Source organism: Pteropus alecto, unplaced genomic scaffold (assembly GCF_000325575.1).
Source record: "Pteropus alecto unplaced genomic scaffold, ASM32557v1 scaffold414, whole genome shotgun sequence".
Lineage (NCBI taxonomy): Eukaryota > Metazoa > Chordata > Mammalia > Chiroptera > Pteropodidae > Pteropus > Pteropus alecto.
This window is the reverse complement of record NW_006435781.1, coordinates 1903935-1921759: the sequence shown is the minus strand read 5'-3', so window position 1 is coordinate 1921759 and position 17825 is coordinate 1903935. Positions and strand designations below refer to the sequence as shown.

Here is a 17825-nt window from a genome sequence, read left to right as displayed (position 1 = left end):
CCCAAGCAGGCAGGAGGACGCAAGGAGGGAAAGGCCAAGTGGGGACTGCATGGGAGACTGGGGAGAGGTACAGAGACAAAAGATTCGAACTTTGATTTTTCTCTTCTGTGTACTTGACTTCCTCTAAGGACACATTTTCAGGTGCAGGTACTGAGAATATTTGTTAATGCAGCACACTATTTCCATTAACGGAAGAAAGGAATGGATTTCTTTTAAATACCAATATTCCCAACATGTTTCTTTGATACTGAAGGCGACTGTGGGAGGTTTGAAGTTTTTCCATTATTTTTTCTTGTTACTCTGCCTCCATCATTATAAATATTTTTGTTTTACATCGAAGGACATAAGAACTAACAAGTTAGAATTTTTAGACTCACTTTTGTATTGAGTCTAATTTACCTGTGTGATGGAAACAAACAAAGAGACGGCAAAATTGCATGAAATTTTTTTTTTTGGGCGGGTCTACTCTTATCTCTGTACAGGTGAATGGGTAACACACAGAATAGAAAATTTGGAGTATAAATAGCTCCAGAGGAAGCAGAGCAATTGCTCTCAAATAGCAGGAGCAAAAGATGACATAGTTAGGAGAGAAATACTGAGCAGAGTACTCTGCTAAAACCAGATGTGATTTAACACAAGCACGATCCATCACAGAAGACTGAAGCACACACTTCCCGAAACAAACATGTCAAATGGAATTCCACTTTCATGGAACAATTTTTAAAAGATGTCTATTTAGGTATGCACAGCTGGTATTATGGACTTGAAAGAGGTGGGAAAAAAATCAATAGGGACAATTTAATTGCCACACAACAGTCATACACTGAACTGTTCAAAAGGAGCATCTTAAAGAATATATCGAGATTTTTTGATGAAACATTAAATATAATGATTAGCTGTTTTTTTCTTTTTTAAGAAAAAAATTTATCTATCTATCTATCTATTTATTTATTTAGTGGCACTGGTTAACGAAATCCAGTAAGTTTCAGGTGTACAATTCAACAGTAAGGCACATATATATGGTATTGTGTGTTCCCCTATCATAGTTATATTTCTTTCTGTCACCACATATTTGACCCCCTTTACCCCATCTACCTCCCCACTCCCCCCACCCCCTTCCTTCTGGTAACCACTAGTCTATAGTCCATGTCCATGAGACTCTGTTTGTCCTTTTCATTTGTTGCTTTTAGGCCTATATCCCACATATACGTGATATCATGTGGTTTCCAACGTTTTCTGTCTGGCTTATTTCACTTAGCATGATTATCTCGAGGTCCATCCATGTTGTCGCAAATGGCAGTATTTCATCTCTCCTTGTGGCTGAATCATATACCATTGTATATATGTACCACAGCTTCTTTAGCCAGCCATCTATCATAGGACACTTCGGTTGTTTCCATGTCCTGGCCACCATGAATAATGCTATCATTAGCTGTTTCTAGAAACCTCGACAAACAACCAGCAGACAATTGTGTGAAACTATCCTTTCACCTCAAGTTAGGTATTTCCATTTGGGGTGTGTGTGTGTGTGTGTGTGTGTGTGTGTGTGTGTGTAAAATCAAGTATATTCTCTCTCTAGGGAATATATTTTAAAGCTATATAAAAACACAAGTATGTTCTAATATACCCTCTTTCAAAAATAATTTTTACAGTAGAGAATACCATTACATAGGTTTTGATGTCACTGAAGAATAGGGACCATTTGGTGGTGCTCTTGATGCATGAGGGCTGAGGGTGAGGGAGGGTAAGGACAGGACAGAAACGACTGGCTCTCCAGTATCCTCTTTGCTATGCTGGCAAAGCAAAAAATGGAGGGTGAGGACTTAAACACAGGTTCCTGAGGCTCTGGTTGTGTGTAATCATCCTCTCAACATTTTAAGTTCAAATGCTAACTCTATTCCTCTCCATATGCCACAAGCGAGGAGGTGAGACAGATTTTTTTTAGTCTTTTACAGAATCATAGGTTTTGAGAGCTAGAAACCTCCTTTAGAATCGTTTTGCGGTTGAGAAAACCACGACCAGAGATAAAGAAGATTTGCTGTGGGTGTTAAGGCAGGACACTGGGAATTTCCAATTCCTCGGGGAGGCACATACTGAAAAGCAGAAAGGGGGTGGCAAAAGGTGTCCTTATAGACTTTACTGACAAAGAAAACCATTCCTCATTACCTACTGGTGACAACAGGAGGGAAAAAGAGAAGCAACAAAAAGTTGGTTAGAATAAGTCCCATGGTGCTCATAACAACCCCAAGCTCATCCCAAGGGTCAATGTGAAGACTCGGTGTTAATATAGAAATAATCTTGTAACCTAATTAGTGCACAAAGAGACACAGGGGTGCTGTGGTGAGATAACTGCTATGTGTTTGCTGACTTTTTTTTTTTTTTGCCCAGGCAGCAGAAAGCAACTGTGGGAAGAGAAGGCTGTTGTTGACATCACACCAACTCACTCTATAGGCAGCTTACACTTCAGGATAAAGGACTTTCCAAGCAAATCTTTGCCTAACAAGAAAGTCAGTGGACTTCGATGTCATTATGTGTGCTGTGAGGGTTAATCCCAAAGACTCTGGAGTCGGGCATGAGTTTTCTTTTTCTTTTTCTTTTTTTTTTTTTTTTTTTTTTTGCTGAAACAGCTGCATAATGCAGAGCCTTGATCAAAACAATGAAAAGAAGTGACTTTTTGTGTAGCCATGGGTTACACATTATCATTACTGTTTATTGCTAGCGGTAACACTGGCCATTTTTACTTGGTCTCAGTGAGACCCATAGAGGCCACTGGGTTTGAGACTGGCTATGTAGGAAGAATAAGCTCAGGTTACCAGAAGGCTACAAGAAACTCTGGTTAAGACTTCAGTATGTGCTCCCTGTTTTCCAAAGTGGTTTGTGCTCACATCAGTGGTTCTCAATACAAGAGAGACACTGCATGCTGGTGTGACCCTTACACAGAGAGGGCACTTGGAGCTTGTATCTGGCTTCTCCGGACCCTGTGCTGTGAGGCAGCCTGTGGTTGTGATGCATATTCTCGTTTTAATGTTTGTATACTGTAGCCTTTTCCTGTAATGAACTGTAGATTTTTAGGCATCATCATTTGGGCTGAGTCTTCTTTAGCAACGAAGCCTTAACTGCCGCTGCCAGTGCAATTAATGTCTGATGTGAAGCTGTGTAGAAGCCCACCGACTCATTCTTGGCTAAAAATATGGCTTAGGCAGGGGTTCCCAGCTCCCAGGACAAAGACGAGTACTGAGTACTGGTCTTTGGCACGTTAGGAACAGGGCCGCATGGCAGGAGGTGAGCGACGGGTGAGCGAGCGAAGCTTCATCGGTATTTGCAGCCGCTCCCCAGCGCTAGCATCATCGCCTCAGCTCCACCTCATTATATAGCTATCATCAGGCATTAGATTCTCATAGAAGCACCGGTCCCTGGTGCCAAAAAAGGTTGGGGACTGCTGGGCTAAGGACATTTTTTTAAAAGAAAAAGGGAGGATTCTGATGAAAGGGATGAAAATGAACCATTGCCAAGCTACTCTTGATTTAAAGTGGCACAGAGGCTTTGAAATCAGTTATTGATAAATACAACTTTCTAGTGGCATTTGGAAATGGTAGATCTTAACTTCAGTATCTAAATAAAATAGATGAGAAGGGAACTGCAAACTGATGGCAGATCTGCTAAAAATTCAATTCCTTGGTTGCATTAGCAAAAGCTCAAAAAAGTTCAGAATCTCCTTCCGTAGAGCTTCACCTTCTCTGGCCTGCAGGTGGAGTTCCAACCAAAGGAACCTGGGCAACTATCACTTTTGAGAAATGGGCTACAAATGAGACAAATTACAATTAAAAAGATAATTCAAGCTGGGAACTAACAGGTGTAAGTTTCAACTTCCTTTTTCAGTGCCATACCCAGTAGTCCTTGGACTGGGGCTACTACTAAGAGTCTCAAAGGCTGGTAATACTCTAAAAACAAGATGTTAAGTGCAAGATAAGTGCAAGAATTCTGCACAGATTGAAGGAATGAGAAAAGATAACTGACGGCAAAGACCTCCTAGTGCAAAGAAAGCACTTCAAGGGCACCCGATTACAGGAAGAAGGTTGAGGATGGCAAGCCTCCTAGAATGATAGCTGGAAATGGGACCAAAGATGACTGGAGAAAGGAACCTGCGAGGTGCTACAGCTTCAGCACCACGACTGAAGGCCAACCATTCCTTCCCTAACGTGCAACTCATGGTTACTGGACAAATTTTAAACAGGATTACAGTGCTTCCGCAGGGAGAGGGATGTGTCCTCTCATGGAAGAGGCAAGGGAATTGAAATGTTAATCGAGCCACATTCAGAGACTGCAATGTGCTAACCAGCCCTGCGGGCCGCCGGGCAAGCAGGACACCTGCAGAACAAAGGAAGATTTCTGCTGGGATTGCTAACAACCCATTTCCCACACCTGTGAAGGAGAAACAGGAACCAAGAGTCATTTCCTATGGCTAATACCATGGGGAACCTGTGGCTCAAAGGCTGGGAACTGCCAGCCACTGGGCTGTTAGCACTACATACTCATCCCTTCCTCACTGTATGTCCATATCAAAGGAAATAGGAACTAAAGAAAGATACAAACTGAATTCCCTGAACACTCAGGGTCCCTGTCCCTCTCCTGCCCCCTGTCTCTCATGCCTTTCCAGGTCTCTATTTGTTTCACTGTCCCTCGCAGTGACTTTACTCTGTCTGTCTCTCTCACTGTCCCTTTCACTCTCTGCCTCTGAGAGGAGACCACACTCCGTCTGTGGTTTGCTAATAAACTTTCCTGTTGACTCTAACTTGGCCATGTGTGTTGAATTCTTTCTACACTCTCCGCCAAAGGACCCTCTTCTTTTCTCATGCAGGGCGTGGTCTCCCCCTCTCCCCTGGGAAATCTGCCCTGTCCTGCATCAGTAGGACCCCTCCCTTTGGGCACTAATATCTTTCAAACCAGGTACGCTAAGAAAATTAGTTTGGTTCTGTCCTCAAGATATTCCGAAATATCAGAGACCTGGCCTCTAACCTATGTGAAAAATAATACATAGTATACGGTAAAAGGTTTTTGTGGTGGAGGGACAAAATAATTACACGGGCCTCTCAGGCCCGCTGGCTGTGAGGCTGTGGATCCACATCCTGACTTCCATGCTGTTGCCTTAGTGTAGCCTTTTCCTGCAAGAGACTGTATTTGTAAGCCATGTCATTGTGGGTCCGGTGAGTCTTAGCAACCGAACCCTGTCTAATGCCACCCTAAGTTCACTCTCAAAGGTCAGGTGCATTTACCAAGAAGGGAGCACATTTTCCACCGGGTTTGTCATGGTGAGGGGGTACCTTTATTCAGACAACTCCAGGCTATACAAAATCTCTCTACTGTGTGATTTAGTTGCTGAACAGAAGTAAATTGTTCTCTTTCTTGTTTGCAGAGTATTTGTCACATTTATCAACCGGAGCATATATTTAGCCCTACGGTTTGAGTTCTCTCCAACCCACCACACACTAATAAACTAGATTCACGTGCTTTAAGTGCATTTTTATTTCTGACTGAGAAGTTGGCTATATTTTTAATTTTAGAAGCCACACACCTATAGGATGCCATCGGAAACTACAGAAAGAGAAAGATAAAATTTAGATTATCTTCCTCATAATTTTCAATGGGGTATCAGCCTTGTGAACCAGTTTATAAATCCTTCTTACCAAGATTTCCTCTTTGTCTCTGCTTTTCTGTCAAGTTGAATTTTCATTCACAATGCATTGAAAGGCAGTATGGAGTCATGCAACATTAAACCAGTTACAAACTGGGGACATTATATGCCAACGGTGATGTTCTTGACTTATACAGAAAATTCTCTATAGTGGATAAAATTGTGTTACTCGAGTTTCTGCAATACTGAAGCTTTGATGTTAAGTCAAAAAAATAGGACCAAATGCTTTAATGGAGGCAGTGCTGCATATTTTCTAAGGCATCTGTAATTCAAACTCTTCACTGGCACCAGGAAATCATTGAGATAATATCATTAATTTTCATTAAAGTAGGAGTTAGTAGAAGCGACCTTAGGTTGGAAAAGCTAGCCAGGACAAGTTTTATTTGCCTGTACCACAGACAATAGCTCTTTATCATGACTTTGCAGGAACAGAAATGACAAAAAGGCCGGAAGATCGACCTAAGCAAATATAAAATTAAGGGGAAATCCTTAAATCATTGACTGAACAGTTAAGTAACGTGACCATACATGTTTTCAATAATAAAAGGATTAGTGAACCCTTCATTCTACGTTCATGCTACCCATGGAACCCTCCTCTACCATTCTTGAGACTCCAGTACTTAATTTAGATAAATATACCCTTAATTTTGGTATACCTAAACCTTTTCCAGATACGAGAAAAGTCATTCTCAAAAAGGAAATGCTGAGAATTTCAAATCTGTTTAAATGTAAAAAGTCTACATTCTACATTCAGAGCTTAACTTTATTACAAGGTTATATAACCTGAAATGGTCAAAATTTTTTATAAAATCAAATATCCCTGTTTCTCCAATGTTTATCGGAAATTTTAACATAAATTGAAATGATAGACAATGAGGCATATGTGAATAGAATTATTTTTTTAACAGAGAACTAAATAATGCTAAATCCAAGGTCAAAAGGACTATTATGGAAAGGGACAGTCATTGTAAAGTTTTCTAATCTAGTCTATTTCTGGGCTTTTTCATAGTATTACCTGGAACAGCTGATTATCACTTTTGAACGTTTAGGATCTCGTCGGAATAAGCTATATATAAAATAGCACTTTGTAGTAAATAGTTCATAATTACCCTGTTATCAATGGAAAGCAGTGTCTCTATGATGGGATAGGGACAGAAGAAAAAGAAGCAGAAGACTTTCTCCATCCAGCCCTCTGACTCTGCCCCACCCCAAACTGCTTCTTTCCAGCTCTGGTACATTAACAGGTCACTAAGGAAAATCCTAAGCCTGGAGAGTCCTTTAAAAGCCACTTAAACTTGGCAGCTATATATCTGAAAAATGATAGCTTCAGACTATAAGCTGTAAGGAAATAAAAACCTAAATTTACTTTCAGTCATGCATCCACTCCATGAAAACGTATTAAACTGTACTCAGTGCCAGGCTTTCTGCTAAGCATTGGAGAGACCAAGATGAAGAGGAAAAATCTACTCTTGCCTTCCAAATAATTCCACTTCTAAGATCTTTCTTGTCTATCTCCATTTAAAAAAATCACTTGCCAGTGACCTTCCTTGACCATCTTATTGCTGGCCTCTGCAGACCCCCTGGGTCAGACCCCTTCATTCCTGAAGACTGGCAGCCAGAGTTCACCATCCTTCTTCTTCTCTTCCCCAGCTCCAATTCTGGATGATTTCAACAATGGCATGGCATGGATGACTCGTGCATTACTCCAGCTTCTCAGTTCTTTAACTTCCTATTTTCCATGGAAACTCACATCTGCTCCACCTCGGCCACCCACTCAAACGGTTGTGTCCTAGACCTAATCTAACTCGGAACTGTTCCACTTCTGAAATAATGTTTAGCTATGCTACTCTCTGACGACACATTTCTGGCCTTCCTCTATCTCCCTGAACAGTTAGGGTCTTGATCCCCCTACCTCCTAATTACCAGCTCCCACCTGAATCCATAGCTTCTCATACCCAACTCGGGCTTGACAGACATCACTTTAACGACCTACCCATTCTTTTGCCCAGATCCTCACTTCTCTTGCCCAGATGTCTTCTGCCCACCCTGGGGCAGAACCATTCAGTTCCTGACTGCTGAGTGTGCTTGGAGCAATATCCCACCCCTGCAGATTGGGGCTGCTGTGAGATGCTCAGCTGACTCTGGGCTCCATAATGCCGCTTCTCAAATTAGCCCTCTCTCTCATTCTCCACAAAGGTAAGCCCACCCTCAACTTCATCACCTTCCACTGTTAATTGCAGCACAGAAACTCTCCCGCCACCTTCACAGAGAAAACAGAAACCTGCTGGCATCCCTCACCTTCCTGTCACCAGGTCTCCTTACTTACCTGGCCCTGCACAATCCTTTCATTGGCACCACTCACTACGGTGGAAGAGAGGTGCCCCTTCCTTCTCCTGGACTCTGGGTTGCCTGCCCCTATCCTATGAAACCTCATTTTTCATGAGCTCCTCTTGAGCCAATAATTTCAATCTTGTCCTCTCTTCTTCTCATATTCATTTAAATACACTCAATTGTCTCTCAACTTGTATGCATGTATACTTCATTAACTCCTCAGCCCCTTCCAGGTAACTATCATCCCTCTTCCCTCTCCTTCACAACTAAATTTTTCCAAGAATTGTCCATACCAACCATCTTTACATCCCCACCTTTGATATACTCGTAAGCCCGTTTCACCACCTCTACCATGCCTGTAAAATCTCACCCAAGTTACTAAGGACCTCCTTAGTTGTTAAATCCAATAGACTCTTTCGCCAGCTTTCATCCTGAGCTCCTAGCAGCATTGTATAGTATAGACGATAGCAGGCCCCTTCTTTCTTCCCATGAAGTATGTAGTACTTAACCTTTTCGTATTTTCCTTCTCCTGCTCTGATCATTCTTTCGTGGTCCCCTCTGTACACTATTCACCCTCTGTCCGAAATACTAAATACTCTTTTCTTTCTCCACACTCTCCCTGAGCATCCACATGCTAACGATTCCTAAATATCGCTTGTATATTTGTCCTGAGCACCAAAGCTTTATGTCCAGCTCTAACGGGCAAGTCTACCACTCATCCCAGCTGAGCACCTAAGTATCTTCCTTGATTCCTCCTTACTCACCATGTCTAATTCATCACTAAGGACTATCAAGTATTTCTCAATTCTCCCCACTTACCGCCGTTCCTACTTTACCAATTCGGGCCACCACGTTGCTGGTTTAGATTGCTGAAACTTCTCAACAAGTCTCTCTCCTCCTGTCAGTTGCACACTTCCCCCACCCCTCAAACCATGCTCTGTTCCACAGCCGGAATGATTTTTCTAAATGAAAACCCCATCATGTCATCCCCTTGCATGGCTCCCCAGTGACCTCTAAATTCTTTAAGTTAAATTTAAAAAGCCTTTCACCATCTGCTTCCCACTTTTCTCTCAAGGCAAATATTTCACCATAGCCCCTCCTGGAACTCTATGCTTTAGCCATGCTGAAGTATTTTCAGTTCTTGGATGTGTCTCTAGACTCCACGCCTGAGCACACTCTTCCTAAAGTGAACTCTATTTACCCTTCTGGATTCACATAGCCTAGACATCACCTCTTCAGGCAAACCTTCTTTGAACCCCACCCCCCCACACACACACAACTAGCTGTCCTCACAGTATCCTATTCTTCCACTGTTGCATGACTAAATAAATACATGACTCTGAAATTGTCTCTTCGCTTTCCTCAGGGTGCCCATAAAGCCTGGTAATAGAAACAATATCTCTTTCTTTCTCTCTCTTCCTCTCCCTCCCTTCCCCTCTCTTTTTTTCCTTCCTTCCCTTTCTTCTTTTCTTCCTTTCCTTCCATCCCTTCCCTCCTCCCTCCCTTCCTTCCGTTCTTACAGATTGTAGCTGTTCTTGAAGATCTTACATACAGTCACCTATGTGTCCATCTTATGGACATCCTGTACATCCCCCTAATTATACTGTAAGTTGCATCGGGGTAGGGACTGTGCCTGTTTGTTTCATTGTCATGTCATCAACGTACATGGGCACTCAATATTATACTATATAATCTATTCTGCTGATAGCAGTTATGTGAACTATCTGATGAAAAGACAGAGCTAGATAACACGTCGGAATTTTCCCACTGATGTACGATATTTAGCAAAAGCAGAAAAACAATCCTGTCACCTTTCTTCTATCACAGCATACATCTGAACATTAGCATTCAAGCTAAAAAACAACATACACATACATACGAGCTTTGGTTCAGATAAGGCAATCTAATACTACTACTTCTAATATGAAATATATTTTGTAAGAAGAAGAAATAAAGGTAGAATGGGGGAGATAATTCAAGTTTCATAAAGATAATTCTGGATGCCAATGCCATTAGTAGCTGAGGAATAGTGAGGGGAATGATTTTAAATAATATAACAAAATAATCTAGGATAATGCTAAGCCAAAGATACTTTTAAAAAATGAATTCTGAGGGGAGAAGAAGACAGAGTAAAGGGCATCAAATATGTGGTGACAGAAAGAAATCTAACTATGGGAGGTGAACACACTGTAAATATATATATTGCCTTACTGTTAAAGTGTACAGCTGAAACTTATTGGATTTCGTTAACCGATGTCACTATAAAAAATAAATTTTTTAAAAAATGAAATCTACATTACAAATAGGTTTGCGACAGCTATTTCTCCCCTCTCCAAATGAAAATACCCCCAAAGAGTAACTACCAAGTATTAAAAGAACTGGTTAATACTCACAGCAAAGGGCCTTCTGCAGTCTTCGGAGTTTCATGGCGGTCCTATAAGCTGAGAACCTGACATTATTCAGGTCAGCTGAAGAAAAAAAGGAGAAACAGATCATTTGTTATTTCATCAGAAAGCACAGACAAAAATGCACAATGATTTACCAGCAACTACAACAATGACAAAAACAGGCTAGGAAAAAAAAAATCTCTTGCATATGCCCCAAGTTTTAGGAGTAGAATTCTGTCAATGTGGGGGAAAACAAAACAAAACAAAACATCTTTTTGCTCTTTGACAATCAGGAAAGCTAAGTTCTATGAAGTACTACAGTGGCATGGCCTGCAGGGAATTCACATAGTCCTTGTTCCCAAGGGGAAAAAGGACAGTATTTTTTTTTTTTCTAGATTGCAATCTTGGCTCTATTTTAGTGAATCTTTGGTATTCATGATTAAAGAGAACAAGGGTACATTATCGAAACAGCTATTAGATAGTACTTAGCAAAAATCAAGTAGCAACATAACATTTTTTTTTTGATTATACAAATTAAATATGCTCACTGTGGAAAACTTGGAAATTAATGGAAAATATAAAATCAAGTAAACAAATCATCCATAACCCCATTATTTAAATATATACACTGTTAACATTTTGAGTATTACCTAACATATGTGTGTGTGATATATTTTAAAATAACATTGGGACTAAAACAAACATTTAGTTTATATCCTAAGGAGCAATCATTCTCATATTCAACACAGATTCACAACTCAACAATTTCTGCCACTCTAGTTTTTACAATGACCTGTCTATCAAGCTTCAACTCATCTTACCTAGGAGGAAGCTATATTTAGATGATGATCCTACTCAAGTTTGTGCAAGTCTTGATATATCCTGGGCTATATTTTTATCTAGAGTTTCTGTGTTTTTATGTTTCAGGAATCCATTTCCAAAAAGCTCCTTGAAAACAAGTACTCTGTCTCCTACTTGTCATATTTCCTAGTGATAATATATGACTGCTCTCCGAAAAAGTAGGTCAAATACAGCTAGGGGACTGATTAACAGACTCAATGAATAAATGAACAAAAGAGATAAAGAAAAAAAAACAACATCCTGGCAAATATGACTCACTACCATAATCAAATGGAACCCACAACACCAGTTCTAATTGGGGGTTAGAAAAGAGAAATAATTTAATTAATATCCAAGTCACGTGAGTCAACATTATTAGCTTTATGGGCTTTGCAGAAACCAAATATAAAAACCTGAATTGAAATTGGAAGAAAAATGATGTCTGTAATTTGCTTTAAAATATTCAGCAGACAAACAAAAAGACTGACAATACCAAATGCTGACAAGGACATGGAGCAACTGGAACTCTCATACATTGCTGGTGGGAATGAAGTATAGTATGACTACTTTGGAAAACAAGTTTAGCAATTTCTTATAAAACTAAACATATATCTGTCTTATTTACCCCAAAGAAATAATAACATGTCCACAAAAAGATGAATACATGAATGTCCATAGTAGCTCTATCGATAAAAGCCAAAAACTGGAAATAAACCAATAGGAGAATGAATAAACAAACTGTGGTACGGTCATACAATGGGATACTACTCTGCAATAAAAAAGAACTGGTGATCATGAAACACTGTGAAATGATCTGAAAAACTTGATGCTGGGTAAAGGAAGCCAGACACAAAGAGTAAACGCTGTTTGATTCCATTCATATGAAATCTAGAAAAGGCAAATCTCACCTACAGTGACAGAAGACAGATAGTTGTCAGCCTGGGGTAAGGTGGGTATAGGTAACTGAACAATACCACAAGGGTATTGTTTAGTTGACTGAAATGTTACATATCTTGATTGGTGTGGAGGTTACATGAGTACATAGATTTGTCAAAATTCAAACTGTACACTTAAATTGGGTGCATTTTATTGTTTAAATTATGCCTTAGTAGATGTTAAGAGTTTTAAAAAACCCTCACATGGACAGTACGATATGATGTATGTGTGTATTAGCTCAAGCTACACTGCAGCAGTGGTCAGTTATCTTAATCAGGAATGCACTCTCCAGAGGCGGTTGGCTAGCAATTAATCAAAAAGCCTCACTCCAGAGGCGGCCGCTGTAAGTGCTTCAGCTATATTTAGCTCCTATTATACCAGGAGTTTCATTAATTATCCTAATTAATGTTAGATGGGCTTGCATTGGTGATACTAGTGGTTTGCAAAATTAGGGAACTGTCTAAAAGGTTTAGAAACATTCCCCGCCCTTATGTTAAACCGGGTGTGAGAATTATCTAGTAGTACCTCCACCTTTAGAAATGGTGCTCTAGGCTGAATTCTAAAATGTCCATTGGTTCACTAGATTCTCGATTGCACGAATTTAATTAGATGGTTGACAGAATCCTGCTGTTATAGCAGGGGGTCTCCAACTTGAATATATATCAGAATCACCTGGAGGGCTAACTAAAAAATACAGATTCCCTGGCCCCACTCCCAGACTTTCTGATTCTGTAGCTCTGGAGAGGGCCTGAGAATCTGCGTCTCTACCAAATTTCCAGGTGATATTGATGGTCTGGGACCACACTTTGAGAACCATTGTTTTAGAGGACTGTGGCTGGTATGGATAGTGAGGCTCTTAAGCCAAGCACTCAAAAAGGCAGAGCTGTGACTTCGGTTTGCCTCTGGCACAGGTTTTACGATTGTTTTGTGCTCCGTGGCTAATAAATGTTCACATGTGACTGGAGCTTGTTCTGAGACTTGTTTTTGATACAAACTGGTAGCCAAGATGTGGCTAAGTGGACAGCCCTCATCCACACCTAACCATGAGTGGCTACCAACACCTATCAAACAGAAGCTGTGTGGGTCCTTGTTACCCAAAGTGCAATTTGGGAACCAACAGTGCAGTATCTCTTTGGGGGTTGTTAGAAATGTAGAATATCAGGCTCCATCCGGATCTATGAATCAGAATCAACATTTTAACAAGATCCTCAGGTGATTCATATGGACCTTCTAGTACAGTAGTCTTTAACTGTATCTTTTAATAACGTTTTTTATACCATGTTCAAGTTCAAATATAAACTCTGTATAAAGACCTGTGTCGTGTTCTGTTTATCTTTCTACATTCCATTTTGTGGTACTCCAGGAGATTATTTAATGACTATTACAGTCGATTAGACTAAAAACTCACCTCTGGAATATAGTTGTGGGTCTCTTGTTTATGATGAACAACAATAAAAGTTATTCAAAAAACTAAACATGTCTAAAAGTTTCTTGAGAGTCTACAGATTCCTTCTCTTTGAAGTGAATTAACTTTTCCATGGACCTTGTTCTCTGGTAAATAGAACTTGATTTATCTGGGTACCTCTGATTCTCCCCTTCATTCTCACTCCCCACCAAGAATCGTGGTTCTTCCTTTGTCTCTTTTCTTCAGTCATCATTGCTTATTTTTTGGGTGGTCTCCGCCAACTCATGGTGTGAGTAGTCTTGTGGCACTAATCCATGAGAAACTAATTCTTGTCCTGCCCTCCAGATTAGTGTAAACACCATTTGCCAGTACGATCAGACTTTCCCTATACTTGCTAGGGCAGACTTCCTTCACATACATTCATGAATGAGTCCCTTTGGCTCTTTATAAAATAAGGAATGTAGAGACACAAAAATGGACTTCTAGTCAAGCACAGATCAATTTTCCCTTACCAACCCGTCTGTAACAGTTTCCAAAGACTAGGCCCCCAATTCCAATTAACTTTCCTTTCATTCATTTACTTTTACAAAAGTATGGAGCATGCACCATGTGCCAATCAAACAACTTGGTGGAAGATACTGGGGAAACTTTTCTCTTCTTTTTCCTTTTCTTTCTAAACCTTTTCAATTGCCTCTTAACTCATCTGTCTAGTTTTCTATCTTCCTTCTTCATAAAAAATAAGATCACTCTTATGACCCCCATTCTTCTCCCCTTTCCAATTTCCCTGTTTCTATTCAGAATTCAGAACAAATGATCTAAATGAGGTCACAGAACCTCCATCCAAATCTCACAGTTAATATCAAGAATTGGCATATTCCAGGAGCTACAGATCCAAGTGGGAGAGGCAAGGATGATCTGATTTTTTCAGGGCGTGGTTCCCTGTGGAATACTATTGGAGACAAGCATCTGGAACATTTCTGCTCCAGCAGTGCTCTAGGCTTCCCTAAAGCAGTTCAAACTTTCGTCCCTTCCATATCCTTTTCACTGTGGCACATTCTGCCTCAAGTTAACCTTCCCTGACACCCTTTTCAGCACACTCTTAACCCACTGCAGAGAGCAAGCCTTCTGCCACTAGTTTTCTATGCACCAGAGTCCAACTAGTTCTCAAACAGTGATTGGGGGATACATGAATAAATCAGCAAGGAAAATATGTAGTTTTCATCATACTGCAACAGAAGCCATACAAATTTATATCCAGTAACCGCCAGTGAATTGCAACAGAGTTATGGTGCCCTAAAAGTCCTACTCAAGAGAGTTAACCATCTGTGTTGTTTGAGTCTGCATGTGTTGCTAGGAATCTGTAGCACCACGCCCTCTGGCTTACAGCTGGAAGAGATAAGTCTCTGACTTGTGAAAGTGTGTAGGATGTACACAGAAACCTCAAGATGTGGTACAGCTGTGGACAATGTGACATTGTCCTGGACTGAGGCTGGAGTTGACCTTGTGGCTAAAGTATGCATGCAGAATAAAGAACTCCCTCCCCCCAGGTTCCCATCCCCCGTGGGAGGCTGGCCTCTACTTTCCCTGGGAGCTGCCTTTCCAGGACTCTGATCCAAGTTGTAATGACCTCACTAACTCTCACGACCGGAACTTGAGGAGTGAGACTATCCAAGAAATGAGTTTCACAATGTTTCCATGGCAGCTGGTAGAAAACGCACTTTAGAAGGCTAAAAATGCTGAACTATATACATTTTTTTTCATGACTTGAATTATTTTATCCAGGGCTAGTTCTAGCCTAAAAATAGAGAAATCTAGAAACTCAAGGAACAAGGGCAAATATCAAACCATCTACCCTTTAAGCTGAATCACCAGCTACTGAAGTGATGGTCCATTTGACTTTTATTTTGAGGCACAAGTAACAGGAGATTTTTTCCCCCTTTGCTTAGCCTGCGAATTTCTCCTGACTTTGGTAAATGTTTCTGTTTCACAATTGTTGCTTTCACTCTGTAGAAGGTAGTGGGGTCATCAGAAAAGACAAATGACCGATCAAGTTCGAGTCACAAATCTACACACATTGGACATTGGGCTTTTGCAAACATAGTAAAAAACGCCTCGGCATTTTAAAGTCGTGAGAAAATTTGGAAAATATTATAGAAATAAAACATTAAGCCTCTTCATTTCAATTTTACAGCTGGTTTTTGCCTTTTAATCATACTTCAAAAATCCTGCTATCAATGACTGAACTGAGGTCTAGAATTTAAAACAAGGAGTATTTCAATCCAGCTTTCCAATGGCTTATGGGAACTTTCTGGAAAGGCCCAATGTTTTGGTATGTTTATCTATTAGGTAGAAAGAATGATAATAGCCTCATAAACTTAATGAGTGGAAAGACCTGGATAGCTTAAGATTATTCCAATGGATAAATTAGTGGTGTGGTCTTTATTTCTTCCTATCAACTCTATTTCAGAGAAGACATGTAATCCAAGTCTCTCAGGTGATCATGAGTGAAAAATAAAATTTAGAAGAAGTATATATTTGGGTACAGTTCCAACTTCAGTGCTTGGCATACAGTGTGAATTAAACTACTACTGCATGTCTATTTTAATAATTTTCCAAGGAAGCCAAAACAAGGCAGTTTCTCCCCACACCTCTTTAATTACAGGAAGGTGGTAGATTTTGAAATATAATACTATATCTCAAAAAAATAATAATAATACTATATCTCTAATTCCCCAGCCTCACTCTTCCTATGGCATTCTAATGGGCTCTCCACATGACAGTATTATTGAGATAAACTGAGTAATTTAAACCAAGTCTGGCTTGAAAGCAAATTAAGCCAAGATGTCCAGGCTTCAGAAGTTTTAGAGTACAATGTAGGATTACTACAAACTCTTCAAGAACTCTTAAGTACAGGGAAGATGTCTGGAACGTGTCTTTAAAGAATTAGCAGAGAGAGAAGAGGTACATTAACACATTATACTTGGCCTATAATTTTTTAGATATATTTGAGGCTTTTAAAAATCTAAACTCATTAAAACCTCTTCATCAACACAGAGTTTTAGTTAAGTGGGAAAAAATAAACCTATTCAGAAATAAATAGGAATTACACATTCATACTTGCATGAACTGCAGAAAGCCGAATCTGTGAATTTATAATTACTATCAAGTTATGTTTCCAGATGTGAAATAGTTATTATTTATTTGCCACCAGTGACTCTTTAGAAGTCTTCTAAAAACTGAAAAAGGGAAGTAATAAAGTATCCAGTGTGACACAAATTGGAAGACTTAGAATTGTGGAAGAGAGAAACAGGTTATAAACCAAAAATTAAAAATAAAGTGAGAAGTTCAACTGTGAAATAAAAGATAGCACAAAATTCTGACTGTAGGTTGTTCAAGGCCTTTCTGGCTCCCTCCTCTAGCTTGGCCCTCCTCAGCAGAATCTCACTACTTCTTAGCAACACTATTACCTGGAAGAGTTGAAATTCAAATTAGTTTTGCTTGTTGTTAGCTGCTCTGGTAAAAGGTTTGTTGAGAAAGCAACTTCTGTAACAGACAGTTACTGACAAGTTTTTTTTAGGGGGAACGGGGGTAGGGAGAGAACCGTGTATCTTAAATACCATTTCTGAGGCCCAAATTCTCCCCCAGAAAATGGGGAGTTGACTCGTATCGACACTGCTGTGCCATGTTCCTTTAACTTAAGCTTCCAATCAGAAAGGATTTGGCTCTAATTCTCAAAACCTTGCCCACCAACACATATATATTTTATACATATATATACTAATAATTAAAAAAAGACTCCTTAGGCAAAATTGGTTTGTAGCTTTTTAAAAGAAATGCATCTATCTATAATCCTTCCATCCATCCTTTCAATACTTCTTGAGAATGCACGCCTAAGGAAACACAGGCCAGGCAGGCAGCCTTCTCTGAGAAAGCGAAATTTAAGTAAAGGTCTGAAGAGTGATGGGGACTAGCCACGTGAAGAGTGGAAAGAATACAGCAGGATAAAAGGTCAGCATGCGCAAAAACGGGCTCTTAAGCAGTGAAGAGGGTGGACCATTAGGAATCCTAAGAAGGCTGATATTGATGAAATCACAGAGAGCAAGGAGGAAGATTGGGCCTGACAGGCAGGGAGGGAGAGGCCCATGGCAGCACTCTTGAACATCATGTGAAAGACTTCAGTCTTGGGACTTCCGGTTAAACGTGGCAGATGGAACAGACTTGTTCATCTCTCTCT

At 40.1% G+C, this 17825-nt stretch overlaps 1 protein-coding gene across 1 annotated transcript in view; it reads right to left on the bottom strand.

Moving 5' to 3' along the window:
- The window catches only part of DMD (dystrophin), a 1580480-nt gene that overhangs the window by 94478 nt on the left and 1468177 nt on the right, over positions 1 to 17825 (bottom strand). Inside the window, exon 63 of the mRNA XM_006911463.3 lies at positions 10417 to 10491. Coding sequence (XP_006911525.1) covers positions 10417 to 10491 — 75 coding nt within the window. The remainder of the gene's footprint in view (positions 1 to 10416; positions 10492 to 17825) is intronic.